Raw genomic sequence first — 26,792 nt, forward strand, 5'->3', positions numbered from 1 at the left:
CCTACAATGGTTTGTTTTAAGCCCTTTCATTTTTACTCAGTTGGGCTAAGTAACCTGTGTATAACACCTATATTTTTTCATATGAAATATTTCTTGATTCATATTTTTAGCCAAATCATCCCAAGAGGAGTTCATCCCTGATCTCTTGCTATTTGTAGTACTGGCTGAAATGATAATGCCTTTGGCTACTGAAGAATATGAACAAACATTTTCCAAGTTGTTTTTCACCTAAATACAGGACCTCAGCTGCAGAGCCAAGAGAAGAAAATAGTTTGGAAATACCAAATGTCATCTAGAAAGCAACAGAAAAACCTTGTAATTATTAGTGTGACAGACTCACTCATCAACAAATTTTAAACTCACATGCTCACAAACTATGACTTGAACATATATCTACTGGATACTTTTTGATCTGCATCAAGCAAACCCATGTAGTAATAGGATGTTCTCTTGGATTTTTATCCAGTTGCTCTTACACCTTCCTAATTTTTTCTGTGTCTTTATAACCTTTAATATCAGTAAATGCTATTACAAAATCACTGAAGCTTTTCACCAAAAAGGTGATGTGGTTATTGGTGCATTTTTCCCAATTCATACTTACTACACAGGGAACAAGATTCCACATTCATTTCTACCATACTATTATGTGGACAATTACCTACAGTAAGTATACTGTTTCATTTTTTTTTTTGAGTTCAGAATTATAATTTAGTGGGTGTACTCATTAAACTTAATCTTTGGGGTTTTTATTGTGACAATTTTTATATTAGAGATTCTAATTTTTTCAATTTTATTTTTTTGGGGTTTTTTCTCAAAAATGTGAAATGAGTTAGGGATATTGACTTTATTCATGTTGCTTTCCTCAGTTGATTCATGACTGTAACTATTTACTGACATCCTGGTATTTCACAATGTCTAAAGAGTTTTAATTTTTATGGGTTTATGGAAACATGATTTAATCTAAATCTGACCTTGTTTTTCATAGAATTTCTGAACTCCAGATTTGTACTTGTGATATTAGATGATATCCCTGACTACAATAAGTTGCCATTGTTATTGTAATATTTAATTGAAGAGGTTGTCTTTTATTATATGCAGTTGGTTCCAGACTTAGGTAGTCACACAGTTGTAAATACTTCTGTTCCCCACAGATATTTAACTTATCTCAAGTTTTGTTATAAATGTTTGTTTACTAATTTTCTTCTCACCTTTACTTTATTTAAATTTATCTTCCATTAGTTTCCATTACCTATTCTAATTTTTATTGATGAGTTCCCTAAAACATAATCACTATAAGGATATTATCTTTGGGATATTTCTTAGCTTGTGTGATATATTCCAGACTAATGGATAGTGTCAGACAAGTCTGACTGAATTAGATAGAAATATTAGTGCATGAAGGAAATGAGAAGTGTTTATCCTAATTAGAAATTCCTATCTTGAAGACTTTATTTTATTTGTACTGATCCAGGAAGTAAGGCCCTAAATAGAGTAATAACACTTGTAAGTCTCTATGAGCATAGGAAGAAATGTATTGGGTGTCATCAAATGGTAAATGACCAAATGAAATATATGTGCTTGACATTGCTATACATTTTGTCAAAACTTAACTATGAAGTAATTAAATCAAAGATAGTGGAGGAGAAAAATGTTAAGATGTAAAAGTAAATTGAATATTTTATTATTTTGACAGATTTATTTTTAAAAGTTGTAACAGCATTTATGGCTATCTAAGATTTACTATTTGGATAAACTATGTTTGGTCTAATTTTTATAGCAATAATATTTCTAAAATAATATCATAGTTTTCTTATACGCATAACAGATGTGGCAAGTTTGGATGTTGAGTGAGGCCTTTTCTACTCTATCATAATTAATGCTCTGTATGAGTTCATTTTTCTTCTGCCCTTTATATCAAGTATTCATACACCACTGTGGATTGGTATATGCTTGACTTTATATTGTGCAACATCAAGCCCTTTTCTGACAATATTATATTTTCAGTTATGTGAGCATTAGTGTCCAACTAGTTCACTATTAACAGGAGGAATTTTTCCAGTCAAAAATGTTTACAGGGTCATAGATTCAGAAAAAATAAACCAACAAACTAAATTTGTGACAGCAATATAGTGGATTTTATTAAACACTATCAACAGAATTATCTTATACAACTCATTCATCACATGTAATTTTCTAATGTAGCATTGACCACAAAAAGACATATATTACACAAAAATGAGAATCTTTTTTAGCCTTTTCATTAATCCTTTATTTACCTGATTGGAATTTTCTACGCATTTCAAGGTATGAACATTCTTTATTCTCTTCAATTCATATTCCTTATTGGTTTTCTGAGCTTAAATGCATTCCTATTGGTTATTAAGTTTACATAAATGATCTTTTTCTTTAGTCTATCATAATATAATAGGTGGATAGTGAGCATTTTTGTTTTGTAGAGTGTTCATTAATAATATTTAATAAATTTTGAGAGAAAAGTGGCTTTTACCATTGACATATTCATGGGAGAGTATTTTCACACTTGTTATCACATTCCATTATTTGTGTATCCACATACTTTTGATGCAACTCACATTTTCATGTGAAAATAAAACTGTTAAAATAAATGATCCCATTCTACAGTGATTGTGCTAAGATCAAATTCAGGCTCTCTGAACCAGCAGCAGGATCATGCACTGGTTAGGATATTTTGTTGACTAATATATTGAATACTTTCATTGATCTATCTAGTATAATTCCAAATCAAATTGAGAAATTCCTTTGATGTTTTGGAGGGTGAGCTAACTTCATTCACAACAATTAAAATATGTGTTTAAACTTATACTTCAAAGTGGATTTCATCAACTGTATAACCATATCGTATGTACATTGCTTGATAAAAACCAATATATTAGGGCTGAGGATTTAGCTCAATGGTAGAGCACTTACCTAGCATGTACAAGGCCCTGGGTTCAGTCCTCAGCTCAGAAAATGAAGACAAAATTAACAAAAACCAATGTATTGTAAGAATACATTCCTTGACAATTTAGATTTAAATAGATTGTATTATTTCTTTAAGTTCATGTACTATTATGAGCAATTCACCATTGTAATAGATAAACATTTATGTTGATAGGTTATTTTAAAATATTTTACTATATTATGTGTTTTTACACGTATTTCACATTTTATACTTATTGTTCAAAGTACATGAAGGGTCTCCTTTGATTAGAAATTATCTATATTCAGTCCCTGAAAATAATACAACTTTATTATTATTATTTTCAATTGCAGAAATATTTGAAACCAAAAATATATACAATCAAACAAATGTGGATTACATTTACACCACATTGAAAAACCAATAAAATTTCCATTGCAAATTTTTTTCAGAATTTCAAATGTAGATAATACCATCTTGAATTGGTTCTACTATGTCTTACCTTATCCATTTTTGCAAGGAATATGGCTCCAATATTAACTATATTATAATTCTGCATTTCAGTTATGTGTTTTTTCAAACAACAAAGAAAACTGGAATTGAATTTTCAGTCATTTCCTCCATGGCATTTAATTTATATTGAATATAAATATCCATTGTTGGTGTCTCTCCTGTTTTAGCCACTTGCTTTCATTCTGTTCCATTTTGTGCTTTTCATTGGCACTCAGGTTTTCTTTACTATATACCTTTTTCCATAGTGTTTTTTTCTAAGAAATGTGTAATCAGCAGAAGTATATTCCAACAAAGCCAGAACTACAAGCACAAGCATCTTATATGCTATACACTAACCTTTATTGTGCAAGTGTACTCTGCAAGATCTCCCTGAGATAAGTACTGATGGCCCTTATTTGTCAACACTGGAAGGATTATTTTACCATTCATCTTATAGAGATATATGTGTGCATCAGATGAAAACATCCACTAACATATCAGATCTTTGTAGATTTGTAGACTTGTAAAACCTAATCTAAGCCAAAATATATGTAAAATTGAATTATGTAATAATTCATCTTATTTTATTGCAATTGGAGGAATAAACAAAGAGTGATATTTTCTAAGTATTTGGTGAAAATTTTATGCTGCAAAAATGTATTAAAAGAATTTTTTTGGTTTCTAATGTTTCCAAGTGTTTTGTCTGTATATTGTGCAGTCATTATAATTCTTCATACAGTTTTAACAATTCCCAGTAATTTACTTTTTCTGAGCATTCAGAACATTACATTTAAATTTACTAAATCCCCTATTTCTTGACATATTCAAAGTGTTGAAACCTCAACAATTATACACATTCAAAAATGTATGGCACTTTACATATATTAATAAAAATAAATTTCCATTCAGTAATTGAGATACAAAACTCAAATTCTCTGTGGTAAGGAGTGATAAATAATCAGAGTACAATAGTTTTGTTCCTACCATAGCTTTGTCTTTTATTGAGTGTGCCTACCATTCTTAGCACAAATATTATTTTCCTTTTTCCTTGGTCTTACTTAAAAATTTGTCCTGAACGAGAGTCTATGACCCTGAGAATTGCTCTATTTTATTTAACTCTAATTTTTCCATCATATCTCTGCTTGAATAATATGTCAGGCTCCCATGCTGTTAACCACTCCCAATGGCTTTTATCATCCTAACTTTAATTTTCTACTAGGCAGTTACTAATGTTGAAAGTTTACTCATCTTTAGATTTTTCAGAAAAAAGTCTAGTGAAATTGTTTAGTGTTTAAAAACCTTTTTAGTCTGTATAATTTCATTTGCACGTATACTTTCAGGGTTGGATGCTTGGTATGAAATAAGAAATTGGTGTACGCTTATAGAAGAATAGCATATCTTGGGAAGACTATTTCATAACATTTCTTAGTTACCTACAAGTGTGTGTGGGTATGTGTGGGGGGTGTCGATAGAGTTGAGTCCTCCAGTGAAATAAAAAAATTCAGTGAATTTAAAAATAAAAAAAGATTTTTAATGGAGCAAAGAAAAGGGCAAATTAATGCAATTTTACGATATTCTGAGAAAAAGAAGTAAAAAAAGAATTTTCATTACAAACATATTTATTACATACAATGTGCTTTGAAAATTGGATATGCAAAGACAAAGTAGAATGTGTTTTACTAAAGTTTGAGCTTCTCATTGCATTATTTCTGGAGAGATATTGCTCCTCTGATTTCTGTAGTATAAAGTACAAAATAGTAAATGTTGCTCAATTATATACATGTGAAGAATTTTCAAAAATCATCGGTATCTTTAAATGTATATATATATGTACATATATATATATATATATATGAATGGGAAATTGTCATGAATCATTTTTCTCACAATTAGCCATTCTATTTAATATGTTTCCATTGGACAATGTTATTTTTCAATTCTAATTTTTTATTATTTACATTTTAATTTTTAATTTTTATGTGCTGATTTTCTTTTTTAACAGTTTTTATTATTTTATTTATTTACATTTAATAGGTTTTACATTATTTACATTTCATTACATTCCCACTGCTTGTATGATGGTGCTCTTCCGCTCAACTACCAACTTCTGCATCCCTACATTGGCATTCCCCTACACTGGGCCATTGAGACTTCACAGGATCAAGGACCTCTCCTCCTTTTATGTCCACCAAGTCTATCCTCTGTAACATATGTGACTGGAGCCCTGGGTCCTTCTGTGTGTATTTGGTAGGTAGTTTTGACCCAGGGAGTTCTGGGGGATCTGGTTGATTGTGATTCATTCTGTGAATCAGTTCTTTCAGTGCTTTCCTTAACTCCTCCATTGGTGATGCCCTGCTCCGTTCAATGGTAGGTTGGGAAAATCTGCCAGTGTATTTGGCAGGCTCTGCCAGAGCCTCTCATAAGAAAACTAATTTAGGTTCATATCAGTAAACATTTCTTGGCATCCACGATAGTGTCTGGGTTGGTATTTGTGTTTGGGAAGGATCCTCAGAAGGGCAGTCTCTGGATGACCTTTCCTTCAGTCTCTTCCACATTTTATCTCCTTATTTTCTTCCTTAAGTATTTTGTTCCACCTTCTAAGAAGGACTGAAGCATTCACACTTTGGTCTTCCTTCTTCTTGACCTCCATGTGATCTGTGAAGAGTATCCTGGGAATTACGAGATTTTGGGCTTATACCCACTTATCAGAGAGTGCATACCATGTGTGTTCTTTGCTGACTGGATTACCACACAGAGGATGGTATTTTCCAGGTCTGTCTATTTACCTATAAATTTCATGAAGTCATTCTTTTTAATAGCTGAGTAGTATTCCAATGTGTAACTGTAAAACATTTTCTGTATCCAATCATCCATTGAGGGTCTTCTGGGTTTCTTCTAGTTTCTGGCTACTATAAATAAGGATTCTATGAACATAATGTAGCACGTATCCTTGTTATATGTTTGAGCATCTTTTGGGTATATGACCAGGAGTGTTATAGCTGGGTCCTCAAGTAGTACTATGTCTAATTTTCTAAAGAACTAACAGACAGATTTCCAAAGTGGTTGTACCAGTTTGCAATCACATTAACAATGGATGAGTGTTCCGTATTCTCCACACCTCACTAGCATATGTTGTAATCTGAGTTTTTGGTCTCAGGCATTGTGACTAATATTAGGTGGAATCTCAGGGTTGTTTTGATTTGCATTTCCCTGATGACTAAAGATGTTGAACATTTCTTTATGTGCTTCTTGCCCATCCAATAGTCCTCAGTTAAGAAGTCTTCCTTTAGCTTTGTACTGCATTTTTAATAGGATAATTTGATTCTCTGGAGTCTAACTTCTTGACTTCTTTGTATGTATTGGATATTAGCCATCTATTGGATGTAGAATTTGTAAAGATCTATTCCCAATATGTTGGTTGGTATTTTGTCTTATTGACAGTGTCCTTTGCCTAACAGACGTTTTTCAATTTTATGAGTTTCCAATTGTTGATTGCTAATTTTAGGTCATAAGCCATTGGTGTTTGGTACAGGAAATTTTTCCCAGTGCCCATGTGTTTGAGGGTCTTCCCCAATTACTTTCTATTAGGTTAAGTATATTTGGTTTTATGTGGAGGTTCTTGATCCACTGGGACTTGAGCTTTGTACAAGGTGATAAGAATGGATCTGTTTGCATTCTCCTACATGCTGACCTCCAGTTGAACCAGTATCATTTGCTGAAAATGCTATCTTTTTTCCATTGGATGGTTTTACTTCCTTTGTTAAAGATCAAGTGACTCTAGGTGGGTGGGTACATTTCCTTTCTTCAATTCTTTTCCACTGCTCTATCTGCCTGTCTCTGTACCAATACCATACAGTTTTTATCACTATTGCTCTGTAAGACTGCTTGAGGTCTGCGTTGCTGATTGCCCCAGAAGTTCTTTTATTGTTGAATATAGTTTTCACTTTCCTAGGTTTTTTGTTATTCCAAACGAATTTACAAATTGTTCTTTCTAATTCTGTGAAGAATTAAGTTTGAAATTTGAATCTGTAGATTGCTTTTGGTAAAATGCCCATTTTTACTATATTAATCCTGCCAATCCATGAGCATGTGAGGTCTTTCCATCTTTGGAGATCTTCTAGGATTTTTTTCTTCATAAACTTGAAGTTCTTGTCATACAGAACTTTCACTTGCTTGGTTAGAGTTACACCGAAATATTTTATGTTTTTTTTGACTATTGTGAAAGGTATCATTTCCCTAATTTCTTTGTCAACCTGTTTATCCTTTGAGTAGAGGAAGGCTCTGCTTTAATTTTATACCCAGCCATTTTGCTGAAGTTGGTTATCAGGCTTAGTAGTTCTCTGATGGAAATTTTGGGGTCACATAAGTATACTATTATATCATCTGCAAATAGTGATATTTGTATTCCTTTGACCTCCTTCCCTTGTCTGATTGCTCTGGCTAGGACTTTGAGTACTATGTTAAAAATCAGGAGAGAGTGGGCACCCTTGTCTAGTCCCTGATATTAGTGAGATTGATTCCAGTTATTCTCCATTTTGTTTGATGTTTGTTACTGGTTTGCTATATATTTTCTTTATTACACTTAGGTATGAGCCTTGAATACCTGATCTTTCCAAGACATTTATCATGAATGGGTGTTGAGTTATGTCAAATGCTTTCTCAGCATCTAATGAGAGGATCTTTTTTTTCTTTTGAGTTTGTTTGCATAGCAGATTACTTTAATGGATTTCCATTTAATGAACCATCCCTGCATCCCTGCGATGAAGCCTACTTGATCATAATGCATGGTTATTTTGATGTATTCTAGGATTCAGTTTTTGAGAAATTCATTGAGTATTTTTGCCTTGATATTCATATGGGAAATTGGTCTGAAGTTCTCTTTCATTGTTGGGTCTTTGTGTAGTTCAGGTAGAAGTGTAACATGGCTTCATAGAAGGAATTGGTTAGTGTTCCTTCTGTTTCTATTTTGTGGAATAGTTTGTACAGCATTGGTATGAGTTCTTTTATGAAGTTCTGATAGAATTCTGCACTAAATCCATCTGGTTCTGGGCTTTTTTAATTGGAAGACTTTTAATAATTGCTTCTATTTCTTTAGGAGGTATGGGACTATTTGGAAGGTTTATCTGATCCTGATTTTACTTTGATACTGGGTATCTATCTAGGAAAATAAGGATAAGGGGTATATGGATTGGAAACTGGGAAAGAGAAAAACATTTAAAATGTAAATAAAAATATCCCACAAAAAAGATTCCTTATACCTGATAAAAAGAGAAAATCTTAACCATAATAATTTATATCTATAAGCAAATTAACATATTTTTCATATTCTCCAAAGTTTCATTTTAGTCCTAAATCTACCCTCTCAGCCCTTATCTTTCTACCCATAAAATTTTAAGTTTAATACTGTTCTCTTCATTCAAGCATGCCTTTCTGATTTGCAACTACTGTTGAGTTGGTACAATTTGAGAATATGATTTGCTTACCATAGATCAGATTATTGAAGAAAAGTTGACTCTTCTTAAAGAAGTTATCAGGTTGGAATATTTTTCAGCTTTGAGTAGAAATGGCTACTGTAGACTTGTGTGTTTGAATGCTTGGCCCATAGTGAAAAGGGATATTAGGAGGTTTGGCCTTGTTTGACTAGATATGGTCTTCATGAAAGAAGCCTCTTAATAGACCTTAGTGTGGTTTACAGGTCTATAAAACAAAACCCTGTCCATGTTCTTCATTTCTGCTGCTTGTGGATGAAATGTAGACCTCTCACCTCCTTTGCTAAGATCATGTCTGCTTTCACACTACCATGTTTCCCACCACAATAAATTGGATAAAACTTCTCAAACTGTAAGACAGCCCCAATTAAATCTTCACATACATAAGAGTTCCTATGGTCATTATCTCTCTTCACAACACTAAAACAAAACTATTATAGAAACTGTTACCAGAGATGCAGGGATGGGGTTATTGTTATGATAAGTAACGTTTCATTTGTTTATGTGTTTGTTTGTTTGTCTAGAGATATATTGACATTGAATTTGGCTTAGGAAAACATTTAAGTGCTTGAAGTGTTGGTTAATGAACCATTCTAAAATTAAATTTAAAAAAAGTGGTGTTGAGTGTGACTTGACCTTGGAATTGCTGCATCAACTGGTTTCAGAAGAGACTAATTTTAATGTGTTTCTAAGAAACTGTTCTTGTGATATTTTGTCAATGAATGTTGCCACTTCTTGGTCTTAAACCAAAGGAATCTGCCTGACCATAAAGTGAATAGTTATAAATTAATCCCTTTTGCTGGAAGATATCTAAACATGGCCTAGTATTGACTCTGTTGTCTGTCTATTAATGTTCACTCTTATGAAGATTTAAAATGAAAAATAGAAAGTTAAGGAAGAAAATCACAAAATGTACAGATCTAAGAAGTGGAATGCAGCTAAATCCTATGTTCAAATAAATAAAGTGATTATCTGAAAGCACTGTGTTAAATGGAATAAAGAAAGTTGGGACCTCAGGGCAAGATTCTACCTAGTTAAGCTACCAACTTGTATAAATGGATTAAAGAAAAACTTAGAGTTGATATTTTGGTTTATACCTTTAATTCCTGCTTTTGCATCTCAGAGGTTAGGGACTTCCTGGAATACAGATTGAGGTTCAGGATATACAAATGTAGTAAAAAAAACTGCAGTTAAAACAACAAAAACAAAACAAACAATAAAATTAATGCCGGTCAAGATTTAATTGAACACATGGGGTATGCTCCAATCCTATCATGTAGCAGAACTTGACATTTTAAACAATGTGGTCCTGAAATTAGAGTCAAGGGATAGAAGGAATAGATTATGGTATTTTTCTTTCTTTCCTTTCTTTCTCTTTTTCTTTCTTTTTTTCTTTCTTCCTTCCTTTCTTTCTTTCTTTTTTTTTTTTGAGGTTCACAAAAGTTTTTAAATCCAGGAGTATAACAGGGATGTCCATGGATGGAGACTCAAAGAAGCCATTATGTTAAGTTCTAAAGGACCACCCTGAATTGCCTTGGAGATACCATAATATTGAACGTGATAGATTTCTGGCCTGCTTGCCAAGGAGCATTGCCAAAATGGAATAGAGCCCAAGAGAAAGCTGTGTTTTGCAGTCAACAAAAATGAAATGAATTAGTGACCTGAGAAGCATGTTGTCATCCTGCTGGGAGACTGTCTTGTCTATAATGGGCTGAAGTGGTACAAAGTATTGGACTTAGGTCAGAAAAAAGATGATCCCTGGCCTTTAAGTGCACCAACTATACTAGGTGCTAAAACTGATTGCTTCTAAAAATCTAAAATCTTTTTTGATTATTTTGAGAGTCAAAGCGCCTAGCTTGCCCTGTTTCTAAACAGCAGGGGATTAAGTAAAACAGTCCTTTGTTCTTTTTCCACAGTTCATCTGCATCCAGTGCCCCAAAGTTAGGAGTTTGTTTAACTCCTTGTCAGCTAGAGAAAGCCATTCACATGAAAAAATAAAAGACACTTTGAAATGAGGGTCTAATCATTATTTCAAGGAAAAAGTAAGGGAGGGGGGAACCTATGAGACTATTTGCTAATTTATTCCTGTTATTCTCAGTTCTTGTACATTTTCTCAGAATACGTGCTAACATCTTATTTATTTCAAAATTTCACCACAAGTTTAAACATAAATTCAAATCATAAATTGAATAAGAACCTTACAAGACAGACTTTACATGTGCTTCCATTAAGGTTAGATACCTAGGTAGACATTCATTACCTCTCACTAGCACCACAGCTCCATTGAGAATATAAAAACATAATTCTTATATCTAAGTTAACATGGAAGTTTTGCATAGATAAACCCTGTCAATATTTTATCTTCTGTCCTTGCACATACAATAAATCCTTCATTCTCAGTTCACGGCCTTAGTTAGTTGTTTTACAGTCTAAACAAATGTATTACTATGTTGTAAACGCTGCTTTCTGATTCAGAAGCAATTTACTCCTGAAATATGAAGTTTGGTGGAGTTCCAATTGCAGGTTTCATATCAGAGGGACCTCTAATATGAAATCATAATTACAAAGGGCTAAATATTTACCAGTATAATTTTAGGAATCCTTATAGAATTAGTAAGAATTAAAAAAATCATCATATAACATGACTACAAGACAGTGCAAATTCATTTATCTGTAGAAGATAGGCCCACCCTGTACAATGGGCTAGTACCCAGGGATAATAAGATTAATTTTTTAAAGAAAGGAAAGTCCTATCTGTTGCAGAAATCCAGTTCTGAGATTTGTCATTCAGGCCTCCCCTGAAAGAGCTGATCCATTGTTGCTCCATATTGAGAGATGTCTGAAAGTTCATCTGCTAGCCTGTAGCATCTCCTAGATGGCCCCAATACCATGACGATGCAGAATTTGGAGATAACTCAGCTTGGTTTTGTTTTTGTTTTTTGTTTGTTTTTCAATTTTCTGATCTGTTATTTCTTGCTATCTTCTTTTACTTCTAATTTGTAATGGTAGTGTATACTGTGTGCCATTCTACATTGGAAGTAAGTGACCTACTTTTGTAATTTGATTTTATCGGGAATTATATATAAGAAATTGCATGAATCTCAGAAAAACTTCAATCTTTGGACTTTAAATAAATTTGAGGGTGTTTTAGACCATGGGAACTTTTTAAGTTGGACTAAATTTACTTGGAATTCTGTATCACTACAAGCATATGAGAGTCAAAGAATTGAATGCAGTGGTTTGGACAGGAATGACCCCAGTATTGTGTTTAAAAGTCTTGCCCATAGAGAGTCACTATTAGTAGGTGTGGCCTTGTTGATATAGGTGTGGATATACTAGCGGAAATCTGTCATTGTGTTTGCAGGTTTAAAGGTCTAGAAAACTCAGGTCTGGCCAATGTCTCTCAGATTCCCATTTTGGTGGCATTGGTTCAGAAGTATACCTCTCAGGTCCATGTTGAATTACTTTTCTTTCTGTATACTTCTATGCATCCTACCATGACAATGTTAAATTAAATCTCTGAAATCATGAGCTAGCCTTCAATTAAGTGTTTTCCTTTATGAGAACAACCATGAATATTATGTCTCTTTACAGCAGCAATCTCTAACTAAATATAATACTTCTTAGTCAGGGGTTTGATTTTGTGTCTACCTCCATTCTTCATGCTGGTGTTTTGTATCATTAGAGCATACCCAGATCATAGCAGGTTGTTTTGTTTTCTCTGAGATTATAAGTATAATGCTCCTGTCATATTGAGAAATCATGTTTTTTCCCTGACATTATTCACAAGCTCTGATTATTAGCATCTTTCCACTGCTCTTCTTCAAACTTTTAAAAAATTTTTTTAAAATTATTTTATGTATTTAAATCCCAAATGTTCCCTCCTCATCTCCCTTCACACAGTTCTTTCCTTCATGTTGCAACACATTTGCCTCAGAGAGGTATTCCCTGGAATCCCCCCTCCCTGGAGCCTTAATTCTCTACAGGGTTAGGCCACATAAGGCATTTCTCTAGTACATACGTGCCAAGGATCTCAGACCAGCCCATGTATGTTCTTTAGCTTGTGTTTTAGTCTCTGGCAGCTTCTAGGAATCCATGTTGGTTAACAATATTAGTATTCCTACTGAGTTGCCATCTGCTTCAGTTCCTTCAATTGTTCCCGAAAATCTTCCATAAGGGTCATTACCTCAGACAAGTGCTTCGCTATATCTGCATCTGTCTCAGTCAGCTGCTGGTCAAGTATCTCAGAAGATAGCCATGCCAGGCTCCTGACTGTAAGCATAACATAGCATCATTAGTAGTATTTTTGCAACACTCCTGAACACCTGCAAGAGCCCATTTCCATTCATTCTCCTGGCCTTCTGGGCTTCTCTTTTATTTCCATGCTTACCTAATCGTACCCACCACCCCCCTCATCAACCACCATGTTAATCCCTCATTCTGTCTCCTATGATTATTTTGTTCCTTCCTCCTATGTAGGTTTGAAGCATCCTCATTTGAGCATTATTTGCTGTTTAAATTCTCATGGTCAGTGGGGTTTATCATGGGCTTTCCTGTATTTTATGTTAATATCCACTTGTTATTACATATCATGAATGTTCTTTTGAGTCTGGGTTACCTCACTCAAGATGATATTTTCTAGTACCATCCACTTGCCTGCAAAATTCATGATGCTCTTGCTGAATAGTATTTCATTGTGTAAATGACCCACATTTTTTATATTATTCTTTGGTTAAGGGAATCTGGCTGCTTCAATTTTCTAGCTACTACAAATAAGGCTGTTATGAACATAGTGAAGTATGTGTCCTTATCATATTGTGGTACATCTTTTAAATATATGTCTGGGAGTGTTATAGCTGGGACTTCATATAGAACTATTTCAATTTTCTGTTGAACCACCAGAAATCCAAGAACCCCTATTATGTCCTAGCAGATCTCCTATTATGAATGAAAATGATTCTTAATTTGTAGACAGTTTTTATTAGACCTGCTTCTAAAAGATAAAGTATGCTTTGTACAAGTGCGATTAGAGAATGGTAATGCTAAATTATCTTTCCTAACTCTAATACATTTATCCAATCTAGTTCCAAATACTCATGGTGAAGAAATTAAATTATGTATTTCATAGAAAATAGATAACTACAAAATTTGCTGTACAAATATACAGGCATGTGAGGTAAAGGTAACATGTCTTTTGTACATTTATGCCATTTACACAGGTATAATTTTAAAAACTACCAGTATATTCTGGCTCTGATATTTGCCATTGAAGAGATCAATGAAAACCCCAATCTTTTATCCAATATATCTCTTGGATTTGATTTCTACAATGTCAGATTCACTGAGAAGGACACACTTATGAATGCCTGTATTTGGCTCACAGCACATAGAGAGAAATATATTTTACCTAATTACAAATGTGGAAAAAAGCATTTTACTGCTGCACTCACAGGAACATCGTGGACTACATCTGCCCAAATGGGCACATTATTTCAACTGTTTAAATTTCCCCAGGTGAGAAAACATGGAGTTTAGCAACTGGGAATTGGGAGTGCTTTGTTGATGTTATATGTGTCTTTAAAATTAAAAAAGAGATACTTGAATTATTCAAACATCAACGCAAATACTCAAACACATCAAGATCAACTCACATTTTTCTTGCTTGCAGAACATATGGTGAAATGAAGGCAGGTAGGTACTTGAAACTATCAGGGTAGCCAAAACTTTTTGTAAAATTCTGGAAGTGCAATCTTCTTTAAAATTAGGGAAAATATCTTTTTGCTATTCTCATCTTTTGATTAGGGAATGAAATATTGTTTGATATCAATATTTTTCCTCTTCTTTCTCGATTTCTTTCAGCTTTCCTTTGGCCCTTATGATCATATTTTGAGTGACCGAAATCAGTATTCCTCTCTCTACCAGATGGCCCCCATGGCCTCATCTCTTTCACTCGGCATTGTCTCTTTGTTGGTTCATTTTAGGTGGTCCTGGGTTGGTCTCATTCTCCCAGATGACCACAAAGGCAATACAATTCTCTCAGATTTCAGAAATGAGATGGAGAGAAAAGGAGTCTGCATAGCTTTTTTGAAAATGATCCCTGCCACTTGGATGTCACATTTTAACAAATTCTGGAAAAATATGGATGAGACAAATGTCATAATTATTTATGGTGACATTGATTCTCTAGAAGGCCTAATGAGAAATATTGGGCAAAGGTTATTGACATGGAAAGTCTGGGTCATGAACATTGAACCCCATGTTATTGCTGATTATTTCATGTTAGACTCATTCCATGGGAGCCTCATTTTTACACACCATTATACAGAAAGAATTGAGTTTACTAATTTTGTTCAAACAGTTAATCCATACAAATACCCAGAAGATATTTATCTTCCTAAATTGTGGTATTTGTTTTTCAAGTGCTCATTTTCCGATATTGATTGTCAACTTTTGAACAACTGTCAATTCAATGCATCTTTGGACATATTACCTCGTCACATATTTGATGTGTCCATGAGTGATGAGAGCATCAGCATATACAATGCTGTGTATGCTGTGGCTCACAGTCTCCATGAGATGAGACTTCAGCAAGTACAAATGCAACCATATGAAAATGGGGAAGAAATCATGTTTTTCCCCTGGCAGGTAATATCCTTTCTACTATATTGTAATGTCAGCATTCTGATGTATGAGATTTGCTATAACATTTAAATTGGTATTGTAAAATTTAGTTTAGTTTGTCCAAAATTACAAGAAATTTTGTGTTTCTTTCTTTTTTAATTAATTTATTCATTTTAATTATTTTTACAACCCAGATTTTATTCACCTCCCGGTCCACCCCCCAAGAGTTCCACATCACATAATTCTTTCCCAACCCCTATATTCCCCACACACCCCAGTCTCCACAAGGATGTGCCCACCCCACCCACCCACCAGACCTCCAAACTTCCGGGGGCCTCCAGTCTCTTGAGGGTTAGATATACCTTCTCTGACTGAATCCAGACCCAGGAGTCCTCTGCTGCATATGTGTTGGAGGCCTCATCTCAGTTGGTGTATATTGCCTGGTTGGTGATCCAGTGTCTAAGAGATCTCAGTGGTCCAGGATAATTGAGAGTGCTGGTCCTCCTACTGGTTTGCCCTCCTCAGCTTCCCCCAGCTTTTCGCTAACTCAAACAGAGGGATCAGCAGCTTCTGTTCATTGGTTGGGTGCACAGATCTGCATCTGACTCTTCCAGTTGCTTGTTGGGTCTTTTGAGTACAGTTATGGTAGGTATCTTTTTGTGAATGCTCCAGAGCTTCAGTAATGGTATCATGTCCTGGTGGGTCCCTGGATCTTCTTTTCTCCAGACTCTTCTCCATTTCCATCCTTGCATTTCTTTCAGCCAGGAAGCATTATGATATCTTTCTGATGGCTGTGTATTCGATACGTTCCCCTTTCTGACTGTAGAGCCTTTCATGTCGTGTCCCCCCTCTTTGAGTCCTGAGAGTCTCTCACTTCTCAGGTCTCTGGTACATTTTAGAAGGTCCTCCAAACCTCCTTCCTCTTGAGTTTGCCTATTTCCATTCTTTCTGCTGCCCCTCAGGGTTTCAGTACTTTTCCCTCACCTAATGCCAGATCATCTTCCCCTCTCCCCCAACCCCTATCCTCCTTCCCTCCCAAGTCTTTCCCTCCCTCCCCCTTGTGGTTGCTTTCTTCTCACGCCCAAGGGTAAATGAGGAGTACTTACTTGGGTCCTTCAGCTTGTTGACCTTCTTGGGTTCTGTGGACTCTATCTTGGGTATTTTGTACCTTTGTGTGTGTGTGTGTGTGTGTGTGTGTGTGTGTGTGTGTGTGTGTGTGTGGCTAATAACCACTTATTAGTGAGAACATACCATGCATGTTCCTTTGGGTTTGAGTTACCTCACTCAGAATAACATTTTCTAGTTCCCTCCACTTGTCTTCAAAACTCAGGATGTCCTTGTTCTTAATAGCTGATTGGTATTCCATTGTGTAAATGAACCATGTTTCTGTCTCTATTCTTCTGTTGCGGGACATCTGGTTTGGTTCCAGTTTCTGGGTATCACAAATAATGTTGCTATGAACATAGTAGAACTTGTGTCCCTGTGGCATGGTGGGGCATCTTTGGGGTATATTCCCAAGAGTGGTATTTCTAGGTCTTTAAGTTGGCCTATTTCCAATTTTCTGAGGAACCCCCAAATTGATTTACAGAGTGGTTGTAACAGTTTGCAATCTCACCAGTAATGGAGAAATGTTCCTCTTTCTCTACTTCCTCACTAACATGTGTTGTCACCTGAGGTTTTTTTTTTTTTCTTTTTTTTCTCCATCTTTATTAAATTGGGTATTTCTTATTCACATTTCAGTTGTTATTACCTCTCCCGATTTCCAGGCAAACATCCCCCTAACCCCTTCCCTTCTCCTTCTATATTGGTGTTCCCCTCCCCATCCTCCTCATGTCACCACCCTCCCCCCAACAATCCCATTCACTAGGAGTTCAGTCTTGGCAGGACCAAGGGCTTCCCCTTTCACTGGTGCCCTTACTAGGCTATTCATTGCTACCTATGCAGTTGGAGCCCAGGGTCAGTCCATGTACAGTCTTTGGGTAGTGACTTAGTCCCTGGAAGCTCTGGTTGGTTGGCATTGTTGTTCTTATGGGGGTCTCAAGCCCCTTCAAGCTCTGCCAGTTATTTCTCTGATTCCTTCAACGGGGGTCTCATTCTCAGTTCAGTGGTTTGCTACTGGCATTCACCTATGTATTTGCCATATTCTGGCTGTGTCTCTCAGGAGCGATCTACATCCAGTTCCTGTCAGCCAACACTTCTTTGCTTCATGCATCTTATCTAGTTTGGTGGCTGTATATGTATGGGCCACGTGTGGGGCAGGCTCTGAATGGGCGTTCCTTCAGCCTCTGTTCTAAACTTTGATCTTACCCATTCTGATTGGTATAAGATGGAATCTCGGGATCATTTTGATTTGCATTTCTCTGATCACCAAGGTCTATGAACTTTTTTTTTACATGCTTCTCAGCCATTTGAGATCCATTTATTGTGTATTCTAGGTTTGGTTCTATACCCATTTTTTGATTGGGTTGTTTGTTTTTTTTTTTTTTTTTTTGGTGGTAAGCTTCTTTAGTTTTTTTTTTAATATATATTTTGGATATTAGCACTCTATCAGATGTGTAGTTAGTGAAGATTTTTTTCCTAATCTGTAGGATGTCAATTTGTCTTGTTGACTATGTCCTTTGCCTTACAGAAGCTTTCCAGTTTCATGAGGTCCCATTTATCAATTCTTGATCTTAGAGCATGAGCTATTGGAGTTTGTGAGGCTCTGGTGCCTGGGGCTTTCCACGGAGATCTCTGTCCTGGCTAGGTTCAGGTGAGGAGGATAGAACTCAGGTAGGGATGGGGGGCTATGTCCCGCTGCTGCTGCTGCTGCCGCCGCCGTTGCCTCTGCTGCCACTGCTGCTGCTGCTGCTGCTGTTTTGGTTGCTAGACTGCCCTGAGCCAGCAGGAGACTGACTAGCCATCCAGGGGTGCAGTGAAGCTTCTGGCAAAGATTTCAGGAGAGGAGATCTCTTCTCCAAGCAGCAGTGTTAGAGCTCTCATGACAGAAGTTCTCAGACGATGGAATAATTTCTGCATACTTTTAATCCTGAACACAATTCCTAAATACAGTTTTTGGATGGGTAAGTGTCTGACAGCAGGTACTTCCTAATAGTTTGGCCTGAGAGCTTGGGAAGACCACATCTACATATTTGGGGGTCTGGTCTTGTTTCTATGACTGATCTGTCTTGAGCCTACTGACCTGTGGTCAGTCCTCACCTGTGGAGGAGGGGCTTGGGCATTGCCCTACTTGACTGCTCTGTCTCAAACTTCTCTATAGGGGTGTGTGGGGTGACTGCAGCTAGTGAGGCCTTGATTTCCTGGGAGACTTGAAATGTGCTTGCTGTCCCTTTTAGGCTCTCCAGGGATTCAAACTATCTCCACCAGGAATCGAGGTACCTTTCATAGCGGGATGCCCCACAGAAGTTCTGTTCAGGAAATTTTTGCCTGTGCCAATGGGTTCGTGGCTCTTTCTCATTTTCTCTTCTACTAGATTCAGTGTATCTGGTTTTAAGTTAAGGTCCTTGATCCATATGGAATTGAGCTTTGTGCATGTTGACAAATATATGTCAATTTTCAGTTTTCTATATACAGACAGCATCATTTATTGAAGATGCTATCCTTTTTTCATTTTATTTTTTGGCTTCTTTTTCAAAGATCATGTGTGGGTAAGTGTGTGATTTTATTTGTGCATCTTCAATTCTATTCCATTGATCAACCTGTATGTCTCTGTATCCATACCATGCAGTTTCTATCTCTATTGCTCTGTAATAGAGCTTGAGGTCAGGGATGGTGATTCTCCCAGCCGTTCTTTTATTGTTAAGAATTGTTTTCAATATTCTGGATTCTTTGCCTTTCCAGATGAATTTGAGAATTGCTCTTAAAGTTACCTAGAGGTAAGGAGAGATTCACATGTTTGTTGTTGAGATTTGAAGTGACAAGTACTTTGATTTTATAAATTTAATTTATGTTGTCCACAATCACAGGAAATTTTTGGTTTCCAAGCTTATGTAGTGATCATGAGAGTTTCCCATCTGTGTTTTTGAGCGATAGGATGCAAGATACCAGGAGGAAATGTGCTTAGTCATCACCAAGTTCATGTCATTAATAGCTAGCTGTAAAATATTCTTATAGTAATATTTGTAAAAAAATCAACGTTTTCTTTATAAATTCCTTCAAATGAAATAAAAAGTAGACATTTAACTAAAATAAAGACAGGGTTTTTTTTTTTTTTACTTTAATGATGCCCTTTATTTAGAATTAAACATCAAACCTTCATTTTAGTTAATGGTCCTCTGAAGATATTCTGTAAACAAAGAGTATTGGGTAGGTTGCAAATAATTAACATTTACATGAGTTATAAGTCATTGATTTATTATCTGAGCTTGATTCAAGGGTTTCCAATAGAGTTGAATGATCTTTCAGATGGAGAATGGCATCCCACAACTTGGGTTCTTTTAGCATTATAGGTAGCTTCATTTATGTTGATATTCACATCAGAAATTAAGAAAAATAAGACAAATTCAAAAACAGAGTTTTTGTCTGACAGTTAGGCATAGTTTAATACAAATTTGTGAATCTTTTTCAGCTTAACTTTTTCCTGAGTGATGTTGAGGTGAGAGACCAAAGGAGTTTAGATTGGAGACAGAAATTTAATACAGAATATGACATTATTAACCTTTGGAATTTACCAAATGGTCTTGGAAGAAAGGTGAAAGTAGGATCATTTTCTACAAATGCTCCCCAGGGCCACCAGTTGTCTTTAACTGAGCAGATAATACAATGGCCAGAAGAATTTTCAGAGGTGTGTTATGTCTTATCTAAATGCTTTGAATTTATGCTTGTAATAAATTTCTGCTTTTCAGTATAATAGTGCATATTTTTTTACTCAAGGCCTATCAATCTTCTATTATCAATATAACATGCAACAAAACTAGTACTGGTATTGGCTTTTCATCTTTCTTTATGTAGATCAATAAAATTATTGAGTGTTATTTGTTCCTCCAATGTTCATGTGTATGAAGATTAGATTTACTACATTTGTCACAAATTAGCGAAACTAGGGAAGAACAAACACCTGTTTCTAAAATGATTCATGGTTCAATGTACTTAAGAAAATATCACATTTGAATTGAATATAATGGATAATATAAAAGTTATTTTCAATTGTATAATCAAACATGGTGATAAAAAGCAACTTTTTGGAAACATAATGTTGTTGCTTATGGTTCCAGAACTATAAGATTTTACCATAGATAGAATTATAACAGCATATGGTAATCATGCAGACAGGCACAGGAATAGGAAAGATAGTGTTTCTATCCATACATATTAACAGTTAATAAAATGAGAAAATGGGACCTAAGAAAATGATTATGATTCCCACCCACAGGAACATAATTCCTCAAGCAAATCTGTATCTCCTAAAACTTCAGTAACTTTCCAAATAGGGCTACCAATAGGAAAATAAATATTCAAACACTTTAACATACATGGATCATTTTTCATTCTAAATTCCGTATAGTTGCTGTGATAGAATTCCTTAAATCGGTTCATACTCATGTGTTCACTGTCTTTCCATGCTTAGAAGTTTTAATTCATGATCATATATTCTTTACTCTGGAGGCCACTAGAAAAGAAGAACTCTATGGAATGTATGTGTCTAAGTTACTGAGGTCTCTGCCACCAACAAATAAATATACATCTGAAATAACTTAAGAAACAGTTCGAGGATACAGCTCATTAAATTTCAAAATGCATGATTTTCAAATGTATGTTGTTGTATAAAGTCAGCAATGAATACAGCAGTTTTGTCCTACCTTCTATACATTTGTTCCTAAAGATAAGCAAATAATTAGTGACACCAAAGCTTTAGGTGGCCCATTTCAAATTATCTACATTCATCTCTCTATTCCTTTTGAGAAACACACATATTTATCTCCACATACATTTTATATTCTATGAAACTGACACTCAAGATTTACAACCATGCTGGAAGTAAAGGTGATCAACAGTAGTCAAAGGACATATAATGTATCATTCTGGAGAGAATATCATATCTCCAATCATCTAACTTTCTCAAAATATTCCCTAACTCATTAAGATTTCAAATTCTCTAACACTTTGATAATTTTCAAACCAATCATTAAACATATTTGCCTTCTCAAAGGTATAACCTTTCTAGACAAACCTCTATATTTATAATAATATGTGGGAATTTATTGCATACCATTCAAAAACTGAAATTGTTGGATTTTTCATAATATGCTAAGCATTAGATAATTATTTTCATCCTTTTCAGATCCCCCGGTCTGTGTGCAGTGAGAGTTGTGGGCATGGATTCAGGAAATTAGCTCTGGAGGGCAAGGCTGTGTGCTGCTATAAGTGCACTCCTTGTGCAGACAATGAGATTTCTAATGAGACAGGTAAATACAGCTGTTACAAAAACATTTCCAATTTCTCCATAGGACTCCAAAATACCCTGGCATTTGTAAATGATCAAAATCGATGTCAGATTATTTTCCTTTCTTTGTTTAGGAAATTTTTTGTCACAATCCACGTCTATTGCCTTAAAATGGTTCAATATAACCATTAAAACCATACATGATTCACATATTTGATAGACTTCCGATACATATTATTACAGAAAAATATTCCCTAGTGCTTCACTATACGTTCTATTTCACTTTTTAATTTAACATCTATTAACAAATTTTCAAAAAATTTTATTCAAACTGAGTATCAATAATTTTTAAAACTCATAAAATGTTGTTACTCAAGTTAATAAAGAAAAAAATTTTAAAAAATGAAAAAAAATGTTGTATCTTCATAGTGATTGTTACCCAAATCATCTTTCATTTCATATTTTTCTAAATGTTTAGGTGTTTGATAATTTCATAGAATGTGTTTTGATCATTGTCAGCACTCTCAGACCTCTGATAGATTTACTACCCTCTTCCCTATATACCAAAAATTGTGTAATTAACATATTTAATATAGTCTGTGATACTCATTTACTCTTGGGTATATGTATGTCACTTGTAGGTTATCAACCAAGAAGGTAGGTGTTGAAAGCTAATAAAGAAAACAGACACTCCTACAACTAGGTATCAACCACCAATATCTAATTTTCTGGGTATGTTTCTTCACAAATACCAATACCTCCATTTTCTTCGCTACAATTTTGTCTAACTTAAGTTACATCTAGTGTATTGTTTCGTGTGTTATGAATTCATAGGTCCATCTACATTATATATTAAGAAAACACCATTTTCTGTAGTCATCTCCAGATTTTGTTTACCTCTGCTGTCTCTTGGACCAGATTTTTACAAAATGTTTTATACTGTTAATGGAATTTTATGGAAATGTTATGGTGTGTAGTCTCCTAGGGTGAGGTTTGTCATTATGGGCAAGCTTTGGCATTTCAAATGTCCAAGTGACAACTGGCCTCTCTCTTTACATCTTACCTTCAAGTTAGTATGACAGAATTCACTTAGTACTTCAGAGGTTATCACGTCCTGGCTGCTTCCATGCTTTTACTATGAAAGAAATGGAAAAATATTCTATAACTATAAACAACCCAAATAAATAATTTTTGTAAGCTTGATTCATGTTGTCTATTCACAGCAAAACAATAGTAACTAAGAGAGGGTAATCAAACAACTCCTTAAATGCTTTAGAATCTTTTACTTAGAAAGTATCTGCTGATACTAATCAAGACATGATAGTTATTATCATTACCCCTGACATTGTTGTGATTATTATTTTGATGTCTTTTTCTATTTTATGTAGTTGTATATGTATGATATATTTGATTTTTTTAAATAAAATAGATTCACCTGTCTCACAATTCAAAATGACAGAGTAAACATTGTGCTGGTGTTTGTGGAGTGAGGATTTTTTTTTTACATTTTTATACTTTCAAAACACAGAAAATGTGTATGAAAGGAACACACAATCTTTCAATTTTCAACTCTTGCGATTAATGATATGCTTCCAATATTATTTCATAAATTGATGAGTTTGCAACTATGAGCCAATACTCTGCTATGAGACACACATTTCAAATTTTTTCCTTTTAGGAATAAATATCTAACACATGAATTAAAGTTCTAGAAATGACCCACAGATACATACACATATGATAAGCATGTGTGCAGATAGTTAGATAGATAGATCGATAGATATATAGATGAAGAATGAGAAATAGATAAATAAACACAAAAATTTCCCATTCCAATAAGAAATCAAATTTTATATCAGTTATTTAAAACTGCCATTGCTGAACTTCCATGTTGAATTGCTTTAATTAAGTATGCTGAATTTTATTTGCATGGAATAATAAAATTTATAGTAAAATTCATTATCTTCCACTAAAATTTTATTGAGAAACATGGATCAATATTTTATTAAAGGTTAGATATGTTCAATTAAGTAAGAGCTAATAAAGTTTTACTGTCAGTTTGAATGTGATAAACAATGCATCTTAGTAATGCACAGAATCTGAACCAATGGAACTGTACAGCATGACTTGGGTGATTAGAGTGGGAACTGTCAGAATAATCTCCTCTAATACTTCTTAGTAAAAGTTTCTTATTCACTATTCCCAATACTTACTAGCTTGCATTTAACTAAATAAAAATTGGTCCCCTTGAGGAGATATATTTTTTCCTTTTGAAAGATATGCTGTAACCTTCCTTATTATTGTAATTATGACTACATCTGTACAGTGGGGTATTTGGTAAATATTGATCTGCAAGGCATGTTTTTTTTTATATCATTTTCCAGCCTTAAAGAATTTGTTCAATGTAGTACAATTATTTCCTCAACCAGTTGTCCTTTTCATGTACAGTTTGGATTATATTTAGAATGTAAAAAAAATAACTGTAGCTAGAATAAAACTGAAGTGGTATATGTGGTTTCATGATCCACTTCAATGTCATTTCTTCTGACTTCCAGATACCTAAGACCTCCTATTGAAAAACAGTCTTGAATACTTCAGCACTTCTTAAAGTACAGCCTTTAAACTTGGTTAAATGTTAGGAAAAACTTAAAAGTCAAAAAACAGCCAAACACATCCAAGATATAACAACTGTACATACTAGATCCTTAAATAACTCCTAGAGATTTATACGCTGAAAATATTAGGATATTAATATTCAGGAAACTCACCTAATACTTAGCCAAAATAAAACTTAGACAAGCTAATTAAACGATACAGAGACAGTATTCAAATTAGTGAAGTCGTAAAGAAAAAGTGAGCCATAATAACAGAAACTGAGGAAATTCAAAATAAATCATCAGCTCTTACAATAAAATTTTATCTTCAACTAAACTGAAAAATTTCGATGAAATGAATGATTTTCTAGAAAGATACCATGTACAAAAGGTAAATCAAGATCCGGTAAAATATCTAAACAGTTCTCAAACCCTTAGAAAATAAAAGTAGTCATAAAAACCCTCCCAAACAAAACAAAACAAAACAAAACAAAAAAACCAAAACAACAACGACAACAAAAGAAACCCAGAACCAAATGGTTTTAATGCATAATTTTACCAGATTTTCTTTTTTTTTATCTTTATTAAATTGGGTATTTCTTATATACGTTTCGATTGTTATTTCCTTTCCCAATTTCCAGGCTAACATCCTGTAACCCCACCCCTGCCCCTTCTCTATGGGTGTTCCACTCCCCATCCTCCCCTCATTACCGCCCTCCCACCAACAATCACGTTCTTGGGGGTTCAGTCTTGCCAGGACCAAGGCCTTCCCCTTCCACTGGTGCTCTTACTAGGCTATTCATTGCGACCTATGAGGTTGGAGCCCAGCGTGTGTTCATGTATAGTCTTTGGGTAATGGCTTGCTCCCTGAAGCTCTGGTTGGTTGGCATTGTTGTTCATATGGGGGTCTCAAGCCTCTTCAAGCTCTTTCAGTCCTTTTTCTGATTCCTTCAACGTGGGTCCTGTTCTCAGTTCAGTGGTTTAATGATGGCATTCGCCGGGGTTGGAGATTGGCTCAGCGGTGTGTGTTCTTCCAAAGGTCCTGAGTTCAAATCCCAGTAACCACATGGTAGCTCACAACCATCTATAATGAGATCTGGTGCCCTCTTCTGGTATTCTTAATCATAATAAATAAATAAATCTTTAAAAAAAATAATGGCATTCACCTATGTATTTGCTGTATTCTGGACTGTGTCTCTTGGGAGAGATCTACATCCGGTTCCTGTCGTCCTGCACTTCTTTGCTTCATCCATCTTATCTAGTTTGGTGGCTGTATATGTATAGGACACATATGGGGCAGGCTCTGAATGGGTGGTCCATCTGACTCTGTTCTACACTTTGCCTCCCTATTCCCTCCCAAGGATATTCTTGTTCCCCTTTTAAAGGAGGGATGCATTCGCATTTTGCTGATCCTTTTTGAGTTTCATGTGTGTTGTGCATCTAGGGTAATTCAAGCATGTGGGCTAATGTCAACTTATCAATGAGTGCATACCATGTGTGTTTTTCTGTGATTGGGTTACCTCACTCAGGATATTTTCCAGTTCCGTACATTTGCCTATGAATTTCATAAAGTCATTGTTTTTGATAGCTGAGTAATATTCCATTGTGTAGATGTACCATAGTTTTTGTATCCATTCCTCTGTTGAAGGGCATCTGGGTTCTTTCCTGCTTCTGGCTATTATAAGTAAGGCTGCTATGAACATAGTTGAGAATGTGCCTTTGTTATATGTTGGTGCAACTTTTGGGTATATGCCCAAAAGAGGTATAGCTGGGTCCTCAGGTAGTTCAATGTCCAATTTTCTGAGGAACCTCCAGACTGATTTCCAGAATGCTTGTAACAACAGTCTGCAATCCGACCAACAATAGAGGAGTGTTGATGTTTCACCACATCCTCACCAACATTTGCTGTCACCTTAGTTTTTGATCTTAGCCATTCTGACTGGTGTGAGGTGAAATCTCAGGGTTGTTTTGATTTGCATTTATCTTATGACTAAAGAGGTTGAACATTTTTAGGTGTTTCTCAGCCATTTGGCATTCCTCAGCTGTGAATTGTTTGTTTAGCTTTGAACCCCATTTTTAATAGGGTAATTTGTCTCCCTGCACTCTTACTTCTTGAGTTCTTTGTATATTCTGCATATAAGCCCTCTATCAGTTATAAGATTGGCAAAGATCTTTTCCCAATCTGTTGGTTGCCATTTTGTGCTAACAACAGTGTCATTTGCCTTACAGAATCTTTGCAGTTTTATGAGATCCCATTTGTCGATTCTTGATCTGAG

At 34.9% G+C, this 26,792-nt stretch overlaps 1 protein-coding gene across 2 annotated transcripts in view; it reads left to right on the plus strand.

Moving 5' to 3' along the window:
- Window positions 1-442: 442 nt before the first annotated feature.
- Window positions 443-26,792, plus strand: part of Vom2r8 (vomeronasal 2 receptor, 8) — a 39,656-nt gene continuing 13,306 nt past the window's right edge. Inside the window, exons 1-5 of one of the 2 annotated variants that reach the window (NM_001099464.1) lie at window positions 443-663; window positions 14,139-14,433; window positions 14,779-15,605; window positions 20,140-20,323; window positions 21,821-21,944. In NM_001099464.1, the coding sequence (NP_001092934.1) occupies window positions 443-663; window positions 14,139-14,433; window positions 14,779-15,605; window positions 20,140-20,323; window positions 21,821-21,944 (1,651 nt within the window). Of the gene's footprint in view, window positions 664-14,138; window positions 14,434-14,778; window positions 15,606-20,107; window positions 20,324-21,820; window positions 21,945-26,792 lie in introns of both variants that reach the window. The other variant, XM_039090959.1, reaches the window with a different exon arrangement.

This window comes from Rattus norvegicus, chromosome 1, assembly GCF_036323735.1.
Source record: "Rattus norvegicus strain BN/NHsdMcwi chromosome 1, GRCr8, whole genome shotgun sequence".
Lineage (NCBI taxonomy): Eukaryota > Metazoa > Chordata > Mammalia > Rodentia > Muridae > Rattus > Rattus norvegicus.